At 37.5% G+C, this 16501-nt stretch overlaps 1 protein-coding gene and 1 non-coding gene across 4 annotated transcripts in view; one reads left to right on the top strand and one right to left on the bottom strand.

The window, feature by feature from the left end:
* The window catches only part of SENP1 (SUMO specific peptidase 1), a 67076-nt gene that overhangs the window by 11413 nt on the left and 39162 nt on the right, over nucleotides 1-16501 (top strand). For all 3 annotated transcript variants that reach the window (XM_032248445.1, XM_032248444.1, XM_032248443.1), the window contains 2 exons: nucleotides 5651-5810; nucleotides 10005-10176. In XM_032248445.1, the coding sequence (XP_032104336.1) occupies nucleotides 5651-5810; nucleotides 10005-10176 (332 nt within the window). The remainder of the gene's footprint in view (nucleotides 1-5650; nucleotides 5811-10004; nucleotides 10177-16501) is intronic.
* Nucleotides 12259-12362, bottom strand: LOC116530438. Its single transcript, XR_004259999.1, has one exon. It is a non-coding gene; the product is annotated as a U6 spliceosomal RNA (small nuclear RNA).

The raw sequence follows: 16501 nt of genomic DNA, 5'->3' as shown, positions 1-16501 counted from the left end.
ATGGCTCACTGCAGTCTTGACCTCCTGACCTTAGGCAATTCTTCTGTTTCAGTGTCCCGAGTAGCTGGGACTACAGGTGCATGCCACCAAGCCTGGCTAATGTTTGAAAAAATTATTTATAGAGATGAAGGTTTTGCTTTATTGCACAAGCTGGTTTCGAACTCCTGGACTCAAGTGATTCTTCTGCCTAGGCCTCCCAAAGTGCTGAGATTACAGGTGTGAGCCACTGCACCCCATCTAATTCAACTCTTATTTAACTCAAATCTCTGTAGTCTCTTCTGATTATTTGTGTGTACATACATAGTATACATTGTATGATTTGACACATGTAATCTTTTTTAACTCAGTTTTTTTTTTATTTTAATTCTTTTTTGGGACAGGGTCTCACTCTGTTGCCCTGGCTAAAGTGCAGTGGTGCGATGACAGCTTACTACAATCTCAACCTCCTGGGCTGTGATCCTTCTACCTCAGCCTCCTGAGTAGCTGGAACTACAGGTGCATGCCACCACACCTAGCTAGTATTTGTATTTTTTAGTAGAGATGGAGTTTCGCCATATTGTCCAGGCTAATAGTTTTAGTTTTTCATCTGACAGCGTGTTCTTTTTTTTTTTTTTTAATCATTTTCTGCTGATTCATGGAATTGATACACACATCTGCAGTCCTTTATGTGTAATTCCAAAACAAAAACCTCTGAAAACCAAAAAATTTTTCACAACTCATCTGGTTTCAAAACCTGACCTGAGGCTGGGTGTGATGGCTCATGCCTGTTATCCCAACACCTGGGGAGGCCAAAGCAGGTGGATCAACAGAGGTCAGGCATTCGAGACCAGCCTGGCCAACGTGGTGAAACCCCGTCTCTACAAAAAACACAAAAATTAGCTGGGTGTGTTGGAGGACACCTGTAATCCCAGCTACTTGGGAGGCTGAGGCAGAAGAATCACCTGAACTCAGGAGGTGGAGGTTACAGTGAACTGAGATCATGCCATTGCACTCCAGCCTCGGTGACTGAGTGAGACTTCATCTCCAAAAAAAAAAAATACCTGACCTGAATTCATTTCTTAGCAAAACCTACTTGAACTGACATGAAGCTGTTGATATTTTGTTTTTTAAATTTTTGTAAAAATGAGCATTTTCACATTTTGCTGCAGATAACATGTTTGATTACAGAGTGCTGTTAGAGATTATACTTGAAGGTGTTACCTAATATACTAGGTTATCTTTCTAAAATTCCTAAAATTTAAAATTTGGATATAGAACTGGACTCAAGCATTTGATTTGGGATAATGGGCGTGTGCCTTAATTTGCTTCATTATTTTCCCCGTAGTTTAGGTGCACATTTACCCTTACAATTTTTAGCTATTGTTAATAACATGGCTTAAAAGCATTGGTATATAGAGCTTTTTTCTTCTAAGTTTCAGTAAACCCTTGATATTCATAAAAAATATATCTAAGATTATCTTAAATCCTAATACTTGGCCAGATTCCTTGGTTTTCTACTCAGTTACATGATTGTTGAGAGTTGTATTTTTCTTATGTTTATCCTCTTACCACAAGTTAATTCTCATATCAACAGTCTTACACTAAAGCTTTATCTCACTTGAGTACCTTTTTTTGAAAAAGAATTATTTCATAACAGTTATGTGATGATGATTAAAGAATAACAACAGTGAATAATAAAGTCATGCTGAAATGGGGATACTGGATTATGTATTAGACTCATTCTCTAAATTACTCACAGCTTGAAGCAGAGGACTCGCATTTGTACCTCTAACAAATTTCTTCTAGTCCCTGATCAAACAAGCTTATGGCATGTCACAGACCTCAAAGGTCACTTTCTAAAAATCGAATTTTATATCTGCGAATGTCAATGGTCTATATACTTTTTTCTTAAAATGAAGTCTTGAATTAAAACCAACTTTTGTCCAGGCATGGTGGCTCACACCTGTAATCCCAGCACTTTGGAAGGCCGAGGTGGGCGGATCACAAGGTCAAGAAATCGAGACCATCCTGGCCAACATAGTGAAACCCTGTCTCTACTAAAAATACAAAAATTGCTGGGCATGGTGGCACACACCTGTAGTTCCAGCTACTTGGGAGGCTGAGGCAGGAGAATTGCTTGAACCTGGGAGGTGGAGGTTGCAGTGAGCTGAGATCGTGCCACTGCACTCCAGCCTGATCAACAGAGCAAGAATCCATCTCAAAAACAAAAAAAACCCCAAAAACTAGTTTTTATTGTGAATTTTAAAAAAACTTCTTCCTCTTTCCACATCCATTCCAATTCTGCCCTTTCCTTTGGGTATATTATTTTCTGATAGTCACCACATCGATTGCTGTGATTATCACCTTGTGCCTTACCTCCTGATTGGGCTCAACATGGACTCTCAGTTTACCTGCCTTAATCTGCTGATACTGACTTTATTGGTATTTGTCTTCTCTCTCACCCTCTGCCCCTTCCACCAGGATGAAAATGAGCAGTAAGACCCAACCTTTAGGATCTAGGATCTGGAACTTCTTTATTGCTTTATTGGATTGACCTCTGTAGATCAAGCTTTTAAAAAATCTGCTTCTCAAACCACTGAAGATTAGGGTATTAAAAACAATGATTTTGTTTTTAAATAAAGTTTTAAATACTTTGTTGCAGTTTACTTTGTTTCAGTAAAAACTTTACACGCCTCTAATGCCAGTACTCTGGGAGGCCAAGGTGGGAGGATCACTTGAGCCCAGGAGTTGGAGACCAGCCCAGGCAATGTATTGAGACCCTGTCTTTACAAACAATAAAAATTAATTACCTGGGCATGGTGACATGCACCTGCAGTCCCAGCTACTGAAGAACCTGAGGTGGGAGGATCTCTTGAGCCTGGAAGGTCAAGGCTGTAGTGAGCCATGATGGTGCCACTGCACTTCAGCATGGGAGACAGAGTGAGACCCTGTCTCAAGAAAAAAAAAAAATAATTTAACCCTAAACAGAAAAGTAGATTAGGATGCAAAGAAATGATTTTGCTCATGCTTAGAATCATTATCTTTGTCTTTGGAAAATATGTTAAATTAGGTTTTCAAAATATTTGGTAGGTAAGATGATTGTAACATCCTGCTATTATCTTAACTAAAGTTAATAGGAATGACTGGTGGTTACTTTGATACTAAGTAGTTACCTGACACATTCTTTTTTTTTTTTTTTTTCCCCCGGAGACAGAATCTTTCTCTGTCACCCAGGCTGGAGTGCAGTGGCACGATCTTGGCTAACTGTAACCTCTGCCTCCCGGGTTCAAGTGATTCTCATGCCTCAGCTTCCCTAGCAACTGGGACTACAGGTGCGTGCCACCAGGCCTGGATAATTTTTTGTATTTTTAATAGAGTTGGGATTTCACCATGTTGGCTAGACTGGTGCTGAACTCCTGGCCTCAGGTGATCCACCCGCTTTGGCTTCCCAAATTGATGGGATTATAGTCATGAGCTACCATACCCGGCCTTGACACATTCTTTTTTAATATAAAGTTTATTATATTCATAAAAGTATTGCTTGTTCCTGCAGAAACTTTGTATAGAAAAGTAGAAAACTACCCATCACCCTATCATTAGAACATAACTACAATTAAATTTTTGGTGTATTTTCTTCTCGTTTTCTGTGTATGTATGTGTACATAATAGGTAACCTTATTTGTGGTATTTTTAACTCTTACAGAAATCAGTGGTGACAGATTATCATGCTAAACCCTCACTATATGTGGCCAGGCACAGTGACTCACCTGTATTATTCCAGTATTTTGCCTTTAGGAGGCCCAGGTGGTAGTATCACCTGAGGCTAGGAGTTCAAGTCCAGCCTGAGCAATATAGTAAAATCCCACCTCTCCAAAAAAATACAAAAATTAGGTGGACATGGTGGTATGCACCTGTAGTCTCACTTGGGAGACTGAATCAGGAAGATTGCTTGAGCTCAGGAGTTCAAGGCTGTAGTGAGCTATGATTGTGCCACTGCACTTCAGCCAGGGCAACAGGGGGAGACTCTGGCTCAAAAAAAAAGTATCTGTAGTTTACTCTTGGTCTGTCTCTAACTTTGCTTGATCCCATCAGCAGTAGAACACTATTCAGCAGTTTCATTGAGTGGGGTTGGAACCACCTTTTTCTGTTTAAACAGACTTACTGATCCTTTGCTTTTTCCCTTGCATTTTAAAGCTGCAATCTCTGTTACATGCCATTGAGAATGCTACTCTGTCTTATCCTTGGTCTCAAATTTCACACCTGTTAAGGTAATTTGCATTTTTAACAGACCAGTTCCTCAAATAGATATCTCTATTTAGATCACTTCCTAATCAAATTGTAGCCAAAACATGTGAGAGACAAAGATTTCTACTGTTAAGACTTTAAACTTAACTATAAAATTTTTCTAATTCTTTACTAAGACTCATTTCCATTAGCCTCATGTTTCTGTCCTCAGAGTAATAATATTAGATGCTAAGCATAGATAACTGATTACAGAGGAACAAAGTTACAATTCCTTTTGAAAGTAAATTAACTTATTTTAATTATTAGACTAAGGTCACCAACTGGTGAATTAACTAGTACTAACACCACCCCTGACTGCTTCTTTTTTCCTATCTTATTTACCCTAAATCCTGACATCTTGATTAGCTTACAGAAACACAAAAGTGTATGTTTGAAGGCTATGTTTTGGGATACAGCATCAAAAGACATTAAATATTTTTAATAGCATATATTTAAAATATTGTGAAAAGTTCCATAGCAATATACTTTAAAAGAATATCTTCAAAATGATGGCAGCATTAGAAAAAAATTTAGAAATAGAGAATTCTTATTCTTGTGTTTTCGCTGGAGCTCCTTAGAGTTCCATAATTTAATGTCTGGGAGCTGTTTTAAATTGCCTAATTCTGCAGATAAGGAGAGGAGGATGGATATAGAAGTTATTCTACTACTTCTCGCTGAAACTTCAGGAGGTTTTTGACATCCCAGATTGTAATCCACAAGTTAGAAAATTCAAATAATAAGTAATTCTCAAATAATCTGATTGTAGTAGCAAGCATTGGAGTAATAATATGTTTGATTATGGCATTAGATGACTGAGGATTATTACACCAGAACCAGATGTATATGATGGGTCATTCCTTGCCATAAGCCAACCAGAATAAGCAGCAATTAGGTTATTCTGCTCTTTGAGAGAGTACCTGAATCTTGAACTTGGTAACTAAAAAGAAGAAAGTGACACCAGCTGCTTAATAAGCAATAACTGTTGTTCATTTGAATTACAATTCTCATTAGCCCCCCACCTGCTTTCTTACTGGTCTGGCCTACCTTCTTTCAGGCCCAGGCCTGGGAGTGCTTGCAAGATATAGTTGGGGTAAAATGTTGACTTTTGGTGGACACCACGGAGTCACATTGATGCAGATAAGGCACATGGCTGTGGCAGGATTCAGCTCCTTCATCAATTTTCAGGTTAGTATGGCTGAATCAATTATAGTTTGTAGAAGTTCCCCTACTGCAGACTTTACTGGCAGTTGAGACTGGGATCTTTCTTCCATGAGAGACATGGTGATATGCCACATTACTTTGGAATACAATGGTTGGTCATGGTTGCAGTCATAAGGAGAACCACCTGTAGAATTTGTTTAATTTATTCAAACTTTTATATTTTTAGATAATCCTTCCTCAGACAGTTTTCTTGGCTCAGGAGACTTAAGAACCTTTGGCCAGAGTGCAAATGGCCAATGGAGAAATTCTACTCCATCATCAAGCTCAACTTTACAAAAATCAAGAAATAACCGAAGTCTTTACCTCGATACCCGAAAGACCTCAAGGTTGGTATTTTGTCATCTTGGTTCTCAAGCCCTTCCTCAGATATAAGAGAAAGTGACTAAAAGGTATATGGTTATTACATTGGCATTTCAAAAGAGTAACACCATTTTTGGACTTGAAACCATACGGATATGAACAAATCCATTTTACATTTTCAACTTCTCATTTACTTAGTGCTGAATTTTGGTGATAGCCAAATCTTATCATTAGAAGAGAGAATTTTAAGTAAATCTTGCTGGATATGAGAATATGGGGACCCTTCAAGATTAATATGGCTCTTGCAAATCTTAAAGTGAAAATCAGTCAATCTCTGCAATTTGAGTAGGAGAGAAACCAGCACATACAGCTGTCATATGAACAGAGACTTGACTTAAACTAAAGCAGTTCTCTATCTCATGGCATTAGTCAAGTAGACCAGGCTACTTCTATATATTAGTAAATAGAGAGTCACAGGCCAGGCATGGTGGCTCATGCCTTCATCTTAGCACTTTGGGAGGCTGAGGCAGGTAGATCACCTGAGGTCAGGAGTTCAAGACCAGCCTGGCCAACATGCTGAAACCCCATCTCCACTAAAAATACAAAAAAATTAGCCATACATGGTTGTGTGTGCCTGTAGTCCCAGCTACTTGGGAGGCTGAGGCAGGAGAATCACTTGAACCTGGGAGGCAGAGGTTGCAGTGAGCCAAGATCATACCACTGTACTGCAGCCTGGGCGACAGAGACCCCGTCTGAGAAATAAAAAAAAAAAGTCACAGAGAACTTTATCCCAACTTCATAATCTCTACTTAACTAAACTTACATGGATTATTAAGTGGGTTATTAAAGCCAGATGAAATCTGGCTTTGAAACTTTTCCCTCAGGTACTTTATTATATTAGTAAATATTTCTTTTTTAAAATAGTATTTATGACTACTTAAATTCTGTTCTGGTGTATTTTAGGAATGTGGGATCATTTAATGTACTGGTTAGTCAAGGTTGAGCTTTATGGTGTTGATAGAAGCCAACAAGATGGCTTCATTTTATTTTATCTTATTATTTTATACACATGGACTCCAGGAACATGTATCAGTACTCCCTGGGATTATCTTCCTTACTTAAGTATACAGTAGCTCATTCATATACTCACATTGTGGAAATCAGCACATTACCAACAAAGCTGAAGATCCCTTGACCACTACCCACAATCTCAATCCCTTCTCCTTAAGTGTTTTTCCTTTCAAACCTTTTCCTATAACTGTTTCTCTCTTAACTTTTTCTTACTCATATATAACATGATACACACACATACACATACTCTATTAAATGTGTGGTATTATTTTGTCTTCATTAAAGATTTTCTATATGCATCATTCAGCAGGTGGCTTTTAAAATTCAATAAAACCACACTGTTATTTTTAAAAAAATGTTATCACAGAAATAGTACATGTACTTTGGAAAAATAGAGAAAATATAGTGAAGCAAAAATAAAAAAGACATCACATTGCCACCAGCCTGAGATCAACTCTATAGTATCTTAGTATATATCCTTCTACATATTTTTCTCTGCCTTTACACATATATATTTTTCCAAAATGGGCTCATAGTGTATATGTTTTTTTGTAAATTTTATCTTATACACTAAATCATATCTAAATTTTCTCAGTTGACCCAAAAGTATCTTTTATAGTTAGTTTGATTAAACCGGTATCTAATTTAGAATTGCATCTAGAAGTTACCGGCTTTGTGTTTTATAACTAGAACAACCTCCTTTTCTTTAAATGACATGACTTTTCTGTATGATATTCCATTTTTTGGATTTGACAGGTTGCTTCCTCATGGTGTCATTATCTTGTCAAAAAATCACCTGTATTTTTTGTAAGCTAGATTTTTGATGTGACTAGAAGGTGTTACTGTGCTTATCACATTAGAAAAACAAACAGTATCTTATTTTGGTTCTCCGATTATTCGTGATGCTAGACAGACCTCTTGATTGAGCAGTTGACAATCTGGTAGTTAATTGTACAGTTAGGTTTTTCCCCTGTGACTTGAATGTAATCTAAATGATGTTACTTTGGCATTATATGGATGATCACCTAACAATTCATATCATTTGATAATACTTACCTGATAATAGTTTTATTAGAATTAATGAAATAATATTTTTCTAATTTTATCACTTCTTCAACACTTCTTGATTGGCATTCTGATTGCATTTTTCATTAGCTGGAGCTATTAGGTTACCCTGAAATATGTCTCCTATGGGAAAGGCAGGATAAATGATTAGATTTTTCATTACCAGTTTTCAAAGTAAGGTTTTCTAAAATAGCCACTTCATATGGTTCAAATGAATTTGTCTGTTCCTTTTTTAGTGTCATTATGGATTCAGTGTTTTGCAATCCACTATAATGGTTATTCTTTTAATGCTCATGTTCTCAGAAATTTGGCTAGTGGAAGCCCCTTAAGCTTGCTTCTCTGACTGTTTGACCTTAGCTCATTAATTTTGGGTAACACCCTTGCTTTCTGGCATTGCAGGATGCCCTTGTATTGTTTCTTTAGAAGAGTAATCTTTTATGTTAAGAAACATGCATAGGTGCTGGAATACTCTTAGAAACACAAATACAAAAGATATTGTAGAGAATCCATCATATCTTTACCTAACAATTACCCTGCCCTTGCCATCTTTTCCTAGTTGCATCCACTCACCCTAAGAAAGTAAGCCTGTTCCGAAAATTCTAAGTCCTTGCTCATTTCCCCACTCTTAACACACATAGAAACCCTTAGAATTTGAAGATTTAAAGAGAATTGTGCACTTTTTGATTTTCTTTAGATCTTGTCTGATTTGGATCCAGACTACATGTAATGATTTAAAGAATTGATTTCATTGAATTCAGCGGTGTTTCTCTATTCTGAGTCTTGAAGAAAAAATTTATTATGCTAAGAATAAATACCTCAAACTTTTCGGGTAATGATGGATGAGAAAGAGCACATAGAAAAAACTCAAAATTTACCGGGCACAGTGGCTCATGCCTGTAATCCCAGCACTTTGGGAGGTCAAGGCAGTCGGATCACAAGGTCAGGAGTTAGACCAGCCTGACCAACATGGTGAAACCCCGTCTCTACTAAAAATTAATTAGCTGGGCGTGGTAGCATGCCCCTGTAATCCCAGCTATTCAGGAGGCTGAGGCAGGAGAATCACTTGAACCTGGGAGGCAGAGGTTGCATGGACAGAGTGGCTCACATCTGTAATCCCAACACTTTGGGAGGCCGAGGCAGGCAGATCACCTGAGTTCAAGACTAACCTGGCCAACATGGTGAAACCCTGTCTCTACAAAAATACAAAAATTATCTGTTATCCAGGCATAGTGGTAGGTGCCTGTCATCCCAGCTACTCGGGAGGCTGAGGTGGGAGAATCACTTGAACTCAGAAGGTGGAGGGTGCCGTGAGCTGAGATTGTGCTACTGCCCTCCAGTCTGGGTGACAGAGCAAGACTTCGTCTCAAAAAAAAAAAAAAGAAAACCCTCAAAATTAGTAAGCCTTAGATATAAGACAGGGTTTTTGAGTTCGCAATATTCTTCATGCCAATTTGCTAATTTTTACCATTAGATAGTATAAAGAAACAAAAAATTCTTCAGAGGAAGTAAATAGGCCAGAAGGAGAATTTAATGACGCAACCTAATAGAAAGTCTTCTGGTTATTTTTAATGAAGGATGGGAGCCCTCTGTTGGCCTTTAAGGAAATTTTAAAATTCAGTTTAAAAGCTTAGTTGAGAGGCTTCAGCCTTTATGCATTTTTACATATGTAATCTTAATTTCCTCCAACAGGCGGGGTATAAGGGGCATATGGAATAATAGAAAATGTATGTGTCGTTAGCATACCTAGAACCCAGGTTTTTTGAAGATATGTATTCTGTTATGCTTTGTCATACCATAAAGCTATATGGTTCCTGACCAAAAGAAATTCTGGATTGTGGATCCAAAAATACAGTTTTAAGTGTTCGATAATTTTGTAGTTTGACGATGTAAGATCTTTTAACTGGCAGAACCTGATGCAGCATCCTTAGATATCATTTATTTGTATCTTTCCCTCAAATGGTACCACCTATTATTTTACCTGTTAGTTTTGTTTGGTTTTATATTTTGAGAGTAAAAATAATCACTAGATTTGATTTATTTTACTTATTATCTATTCTTATCTTTCTTACAAACTTTTTTCCTAGTGGATTCTCAAACATTTTTGCGGGAAAGTCAAACCATCACTGCCATGTATCTGCATATGAAAAATCTTTTCCTATTAAACCTGTTCCAAGTCCGTCTTGGAGTGGTTCATGTCGTCGAAGCCTTTTGAGTCCCAAGAAAACTCAGAGGCGACATGTTAGTACAGCAGAAGAGGTAAGGAAAACCTGTGATAAAAGCTACTAAAAGTTAGGATCTTTCCCTACATTGAGACATTTGCTCTCTATTAAAAAGTAGATGTTTATGAGCTATTCTGTTTTTTCCTTCCTGTGCTTTTTCTGTCTGAATTACTTTTTTGAGTATTATCATCTATTCTAAAGGGATTAAAGAGATGTTTTAGCAGCACTTCATTATTGTCTTACTATTGTATCCTCTATTCCTGCTGGACAGCTGACTTTACTTAATCTTTAGTGTTGCCTGAATGGTTTCCCATACATCAAACTATCTCTCTTTGATCTTTATTAGACCCTTCCTAAACCCTTGTCTCCTGTGGAAAAACTATTAGTCTTCCTCAGCAGTTTTTGATAAAATTTGATTTTAATCCAGGTGAGGTGGCTCACTCCTATAATTCCAGCACTGTGGGAGGCCAAGGCAGGTGGCTCACTTGAGCCGAGGCATTTGAGACCAGCCTGGGCAACATGGCAAAAACCTCTATCTCCTAGCTACTGGTGAGGCTGAGGTGGGAGGATTGCTTGAGCCCAGGAGGTCGAGGCTGCAGTGATCTGTGATTGTGTCACTGTACTCCAGCCTGGCCGTCAAAGTGAGGCTGATCTAAAAAAAAAAAAAATTTTTTTTAAATTTGATACAATACCTGCTCTTCTCACTAGGAACAATTTTTCTTCAACATAAGAGAAAAATCAAGAAGCTAGTTAAACAATTTACATCCTTTCATTATGATTAAGATCTTTTTGAAGTTATAGACTCCTGAAAAGAAAGATGTTCTGTTGACACTTGGGTTGTTGTATTCATTCAGCAAACCTAAAGGAAAAAGTTAATTTTGTGAATATAATAATAGCATATAATTTGCATGATAGGATGTGTGCACCTATCTGTTAGATGACATATTTAATGTACATCTAATTGTTGTGGTTGCTATGGAGATATAAATGAATAGTAATTACTTTACATTTAAATAGCATTAGGGCCTCCAGTGTACTTTCCATGTGTATTTTTGTTTTTAATCCTTTAACCCAGTGAAATAGATAGAGATGAGGTAATAGTCATATTTCACAGATTTGGAAAATAAGGGTTATAGATCACATGTCTAGTAAATGGCAGGCCTAGCACCTAGATCTGAGGACGTTTGGTCAAGTATGCTTTCTGTTATACAATACAGCAATATGGTTCCTGCCCTGTGAAGCTTTCTGAGCATGGAGTCAAGAATTATAGCATTACATGCTAAATAATTACATAATTTGGTAATCAGTGATCTCTTAGGTGGTAAAACTTGATTATTTGTGATATGGTTAGTAAAAATGCTGGGCATATTTTTGGTATAAAGTTTGTATTGAATCTGAAGTGCTGGGCGTGGTGCCTACAAATACAAGCACTTTGGGAAGCTGAGGCAGGAAGATTGCTTGAGGCCAGGAGATTGAGATCAGCCTAGGCATAATAGTGAGATCTGGTCTCTCAAAAAAAAATTAGCTGGGCCTGGTGGCAAATGCCTGTAGTTCTAGTTACTCAGGAGGCTGAGGCAGGAGGATTGCTTGAGCCCAGGATTTCAAGGCTATGGTGAGCTGTGATTATGCCAGCCTGGGAGACAGAGCAAGATACTATCTCAAAAAAAACCAAAACCAAAACATTCAAGTGGAGGGTGGCAGAACTAGTAAGTCATTTAGCAGGGCAAGGGATAGACAAGAAACTGGCAACATTTGCCTTTGGTGATAAGAACTGAGCAACAATGATGAAAAGGAGATTTCTTTTTTTTTTTTTAATATTCCACAAATTTTCTCTTTTTTTTTTTTTTTTTTGAAACGGAGTTTTGCTCTTGTTGCCCAGGCATGAGTGCAATGGTGTGATCTCTGGCTCACTGCAACCTCCACCTCCTGGGTTCAAGCGATTCTCCTGCCTCAGCCTCCCGAGTAGCTGGGATTATAGGCGTGCACCACCACGCCAGGCTAATTTTGTATTTTTAGTAGAGATGGGGTTTCCCCATATTGGTCAGGCTGGTCTTGAACTCCCGACCTCAGGTGATTCACCCACCTTGGTCTTCCAAAGTGCTCACAGGCGTGAGCCACCGTGCTTGGCCTACATTCCGCAAATTTTCATGGCATCCTTGCACAGGGGCCATGCTAATCTTTATATGGTTCCAGTCTTAGTATATGTGCTCCTAAAGTGAGCCCAAGATTTATTTTCTATTGTATCTTTTATGCTATTGAATTTTATATATAAGTTATTTTATGGATAAATAATTACTAGAGTTGTGTAGAACATGAACCTGGAGTTCTCCTTCCTCCTGTAGTGTAAAGAAGATGCTCAGGATTGAATCTACTCTATGAAACGAGCAATGCAGGAAATTTTGCCTCTGATTTTAGTTCTATAGTCTCCTAGTATGAAAATCGAGCTACCTGTGCTATAGAGTAAGCCATATAACATGAGTAAGACAAAATATTGAGTTGAACTTTATTATCATACTTTCAACAAATTTATTTAGATATTTATTTTGGATATTACAAATAATCAAGATATAATACTTTTTAACCTTGGGACTAAATTTATTGATGGGAACTTACAAACTGGATGAAAAGTCACTTTCTATGAAATGTTGGGATCCTCAACAGAGGTACATTTGCTTATATTAAAGGAGGATGTATTAACCTTGATGCCGGATTTGTCCATCAGCTTCAGGAATATGAAGTCATCTACAAAATTAATCGTTAAGATGATGTCACCACTGCACTGCTCAGTCTTACAACAGAGGTTTGAAGAGAACACATGAAGAAGAGTTTAGAAATATACAAGTAGTGGTTGGGCAGAATGGCTGACTCAAGGGGCAACATCGAAAAGCTGTGCTATCTAGTAGGGTAACTGCTAGCCACAAGCAATGTTTAAATTCGTTCAAATTTAAAATTTAGTTTTGCAGTCACACTGGTGACATTTTAAGTATTCATTAGCCACATGTGGCCGGTGGCTACCATATTGGACAGGGCAGATATAGAACATTTCTATTATACAGAAATTTCTGTCAGATAGTGCTGTTATAGAGGATATAAACCTGTTTGGAAAAGAGAACATACTTGTGACAATAAAAATGTAAAATGGCAAAAACACAAATAGTTTCTTTTCAGTTATATGTTGCTTCTAGACATGCTTCTTTGCAAATTTTTGAGCAACATTTTAAGATACTGGACTTTTGTAACAGGTGACAGTGATGGTTTTATACATTTCTTAAAAATGCTTTACAGTTTTATCATATGTCAAGCATTTTGGACTCAGAAAATTATTGAATTTTGTACTTTGCATATTTTATATGGTATAAAGCTATTACTTTAAACAAAATGAAAATTAGGAATGTTACTTATAAGGTTATTGGGGTAATTTATAACAAAACAGTTTACTAGTGTCCTTAAGTTTATTTTGTGTTCTCTATTAAGGTTTTATAATTTTACAGTTCTTTTATGATGGAGCTTTCTATAGAAACATCACCTAACTGAAGGACTCCGTCCCTTTTAAAAAATAGAATTCAGTACCTTAATTATTTTTATACTTCAAAAAACTCATCTTAGTGTTTTTTCAGGTTTTAAAATGTAACATTAGCCAGCTCCTTTAACTTTATCATGCCATGCAATTGTTGCTTCTTTTCCTCTTAATATCCTAATTTTCTTACTCAGTAAAGAACAGTTGGGGCTTTTTTAAATTTAAATTTTTTTTTTTCTGAAGTAGATTCTCAGTGTGTCACCCATGCTGGAATGCAGTGGCTCAGTCACAGCTCATTGCCGCCTCAACCTCCTGGGCTCAAGCGATCCTCCTTTCTTTGCCTCCTGAGTGGCAGCAACTACAGGCACACACCAATATGCAGCTAATTTTTAAATTTTTTTGTAGAGACATGGTCTCACTTTGTTGCCCAGGCTGGTCTCAAACTCCTGGGTTCAAGTGACCCTTCTCCTTGGCTTCCCAAAGTGTTGGGATTATAGGTATGAGCCACTGTGCTTAACAACAACAACAAAAGTTTAATAAGTAATTTACAGAGAAAGATGTTTTCTTTTACTTCGTAGTACCAGATGCTCCAAGAAAGAATTTTGTTTGAAGTTTTAGGTAACTTTCATTTTGGCAAAGCCAAAAAAGGTACATGTTTACATGTATTCTTTTGGGAAAGGAAGAGGTGAGATTGTCACTGTTTGCCAACAACATGATCTTATGTAGAAAGCCCTATAGACTCCACCAAAAACCTGTTAGAACTATTAAACGAATACAGTATAGCCGTAGGATACAAAATCAACACACAAATTAGTCATGTTTCTATGCACTAACAGTGAACTATGCAAAAAAGAAATAAAGAGAACAATCCCATTTACAATAGCTACAAAAAAAAAAAATTAAATTTAACCAAGGAAGTAAAAGACCTGTATACTGAAAAACATAAAACGTTTAAAGAAATTGAAGATACAATTAAATGGAAAGCAATCCTGTATTCATGGATTGGAAGAATTTATATTGTTAAAATGGCCATACTACTCAAAGCGATCTGCATATTCATTGTAATCCCTATCAAAATTCCAATGTTATTTTTCATAGAAAAAAATCCTAAAATTCATACGAAACCACATAAATCCCTCAATAGCCAAGGCAATTATGAGCAAAAAGAACAAAAAAGAAACTACCACACTGCCTTATTTCAAACTATATTACAAAACTATAGTAATTAAAACAGCATGGTATTGGGGGGAAGAAAGACATCAGCCAATGGAACAGAATAGAGAGCTTAGAAATGAACCCGTTATATAGGTAGTTGAAAGATTTTTGACAAAGGTGCCAAGACTACACGAAGGAAAGGACAGTCTCTTAATAAATGTGGTGTTGGGAAAATTGTATTTCCATGTGTAGAAGAATGAAATTAGATCCTTATCTCATACCATATATAAAATCAACTAAAAATGGAATAAAGACTTAAATGTAAGGCTAGAAACTAAAACTGCTAGAAGAAAACATGGGGGAAGAAAACTACGCAACAGTGGTCTGGGCAATGACTTTTTGGATTTGAACCTAAAGTCACAGGCAAGAAATGCAAAAGTAGACAAATAGGAATACATCCAACTAAAAAGCAAAGGAAACAACTGTGCAGAGACAACCTACAGATTGGGAGAACATATTTGCATCCATTCTATAAGGGGTTGATAATTCAAAATATATAAGGAGCTCAACACAATACCAAGAAAACAAAATTGTTTAAACACAGGCAAGACATTATCCTAGGCAAACTGACACAAACAAAACCAAATACTGCGTGTTTTCCCTTATAAGCGGGAGCTAAACATAGGGTACAAATGGACATAAAGATGGGAATAGTAGACACTGGATACTACAAAGGTGGGGAGGGTGGGAGAAGAGCAAGGGTTAAAAAACTACGTACTGGTGGTTGGGTGCCGTGGCTCCCACCTATAATCCCAGCACTTTGGGAGGCCAACGAGGGTGGATCATGAGGTCAGGAGATCAAGATCATCCTGGCCAACATGGTGAAACCCCGTCTCTACTAAAAATAAAAAACAAAATTAGCTGGGTGTGGTGATGTGTGCATGTAGTCCCAGGTACTTGGGAGGCTGAGGGAGGAGAATTGCTTGAACCTGGGAGGTATAGGTTGCAGTGAACCGAGATCCGAGATTGCACTGCTGCACTCTGTCCTGGTGACAGAGCAAGACTCCAAAAACACCAAAAAACTTCAAATTGGGCGCAGTGGCTCATGCCTATAATCCCAGCACTTTGGGAGGCCAAGGTGGGTAGCTCACTTGAGGTTAGCAGTTCGAGACCAGCCTGGCTACCATGGTGAAACCCTGTCTCTACTAAAAATTTAAAAAAAATAAAAATAAAAAATTAGCTGAGTGTGGTGGTGGGCACCTGTAGTCCCAGCTACTGGAGAGGCTGAGGCAGGAGTATTACTTGAACCCAGGAGGTGGAGGTTGCAATGAGCCAAGATGGCACCACTGCACTCCACCCTGGGTAACAGAGTGAGATGGTCTCTCAAAACAAAACAAAACCCTACCTCTTCGATATTTTGCTCACTATATGGGCAACAGGTTCAGTTGTACTCCCAAACTCGATATACCTTTGTAACAAATCTTGGCATAGTATCCCCTGTATCTAAAAGTTGAAAAAAGAAAAAACAAAAACTGAGCAGGAGACTTGAATAGACATTTCTTAAAAGAAGAAATGGCCAATAGATGTATTTTAAATCCTCAAAAACTCTAATCATTAGGGAAGTGCAAACTAAAACCACAAATAAGATATCCTTTCACACCTGTTAGAATGGCTTATCAAAAAGATGAAA

The sequence above is a fragment of the Sapajus apella genome, unplaced genomic scaffold (assembly GCF_009761245.1).
Source record: "Sapajus apella isolate SASKATOON/1434 unplaced genomic scaffold, GSC_monkey_1.0 scaffold66, whole genome shotgun sequence".
NCBI lineage: Eukaryota > Metazoa > Chordata > Mammalia > Primates > Cebidae > Sapajus > Sapajus apella.
Note: the sequence above shows the minus strand (reverse complement) of the source record. Positions and strands in the feature narration are given on the sequence as shown.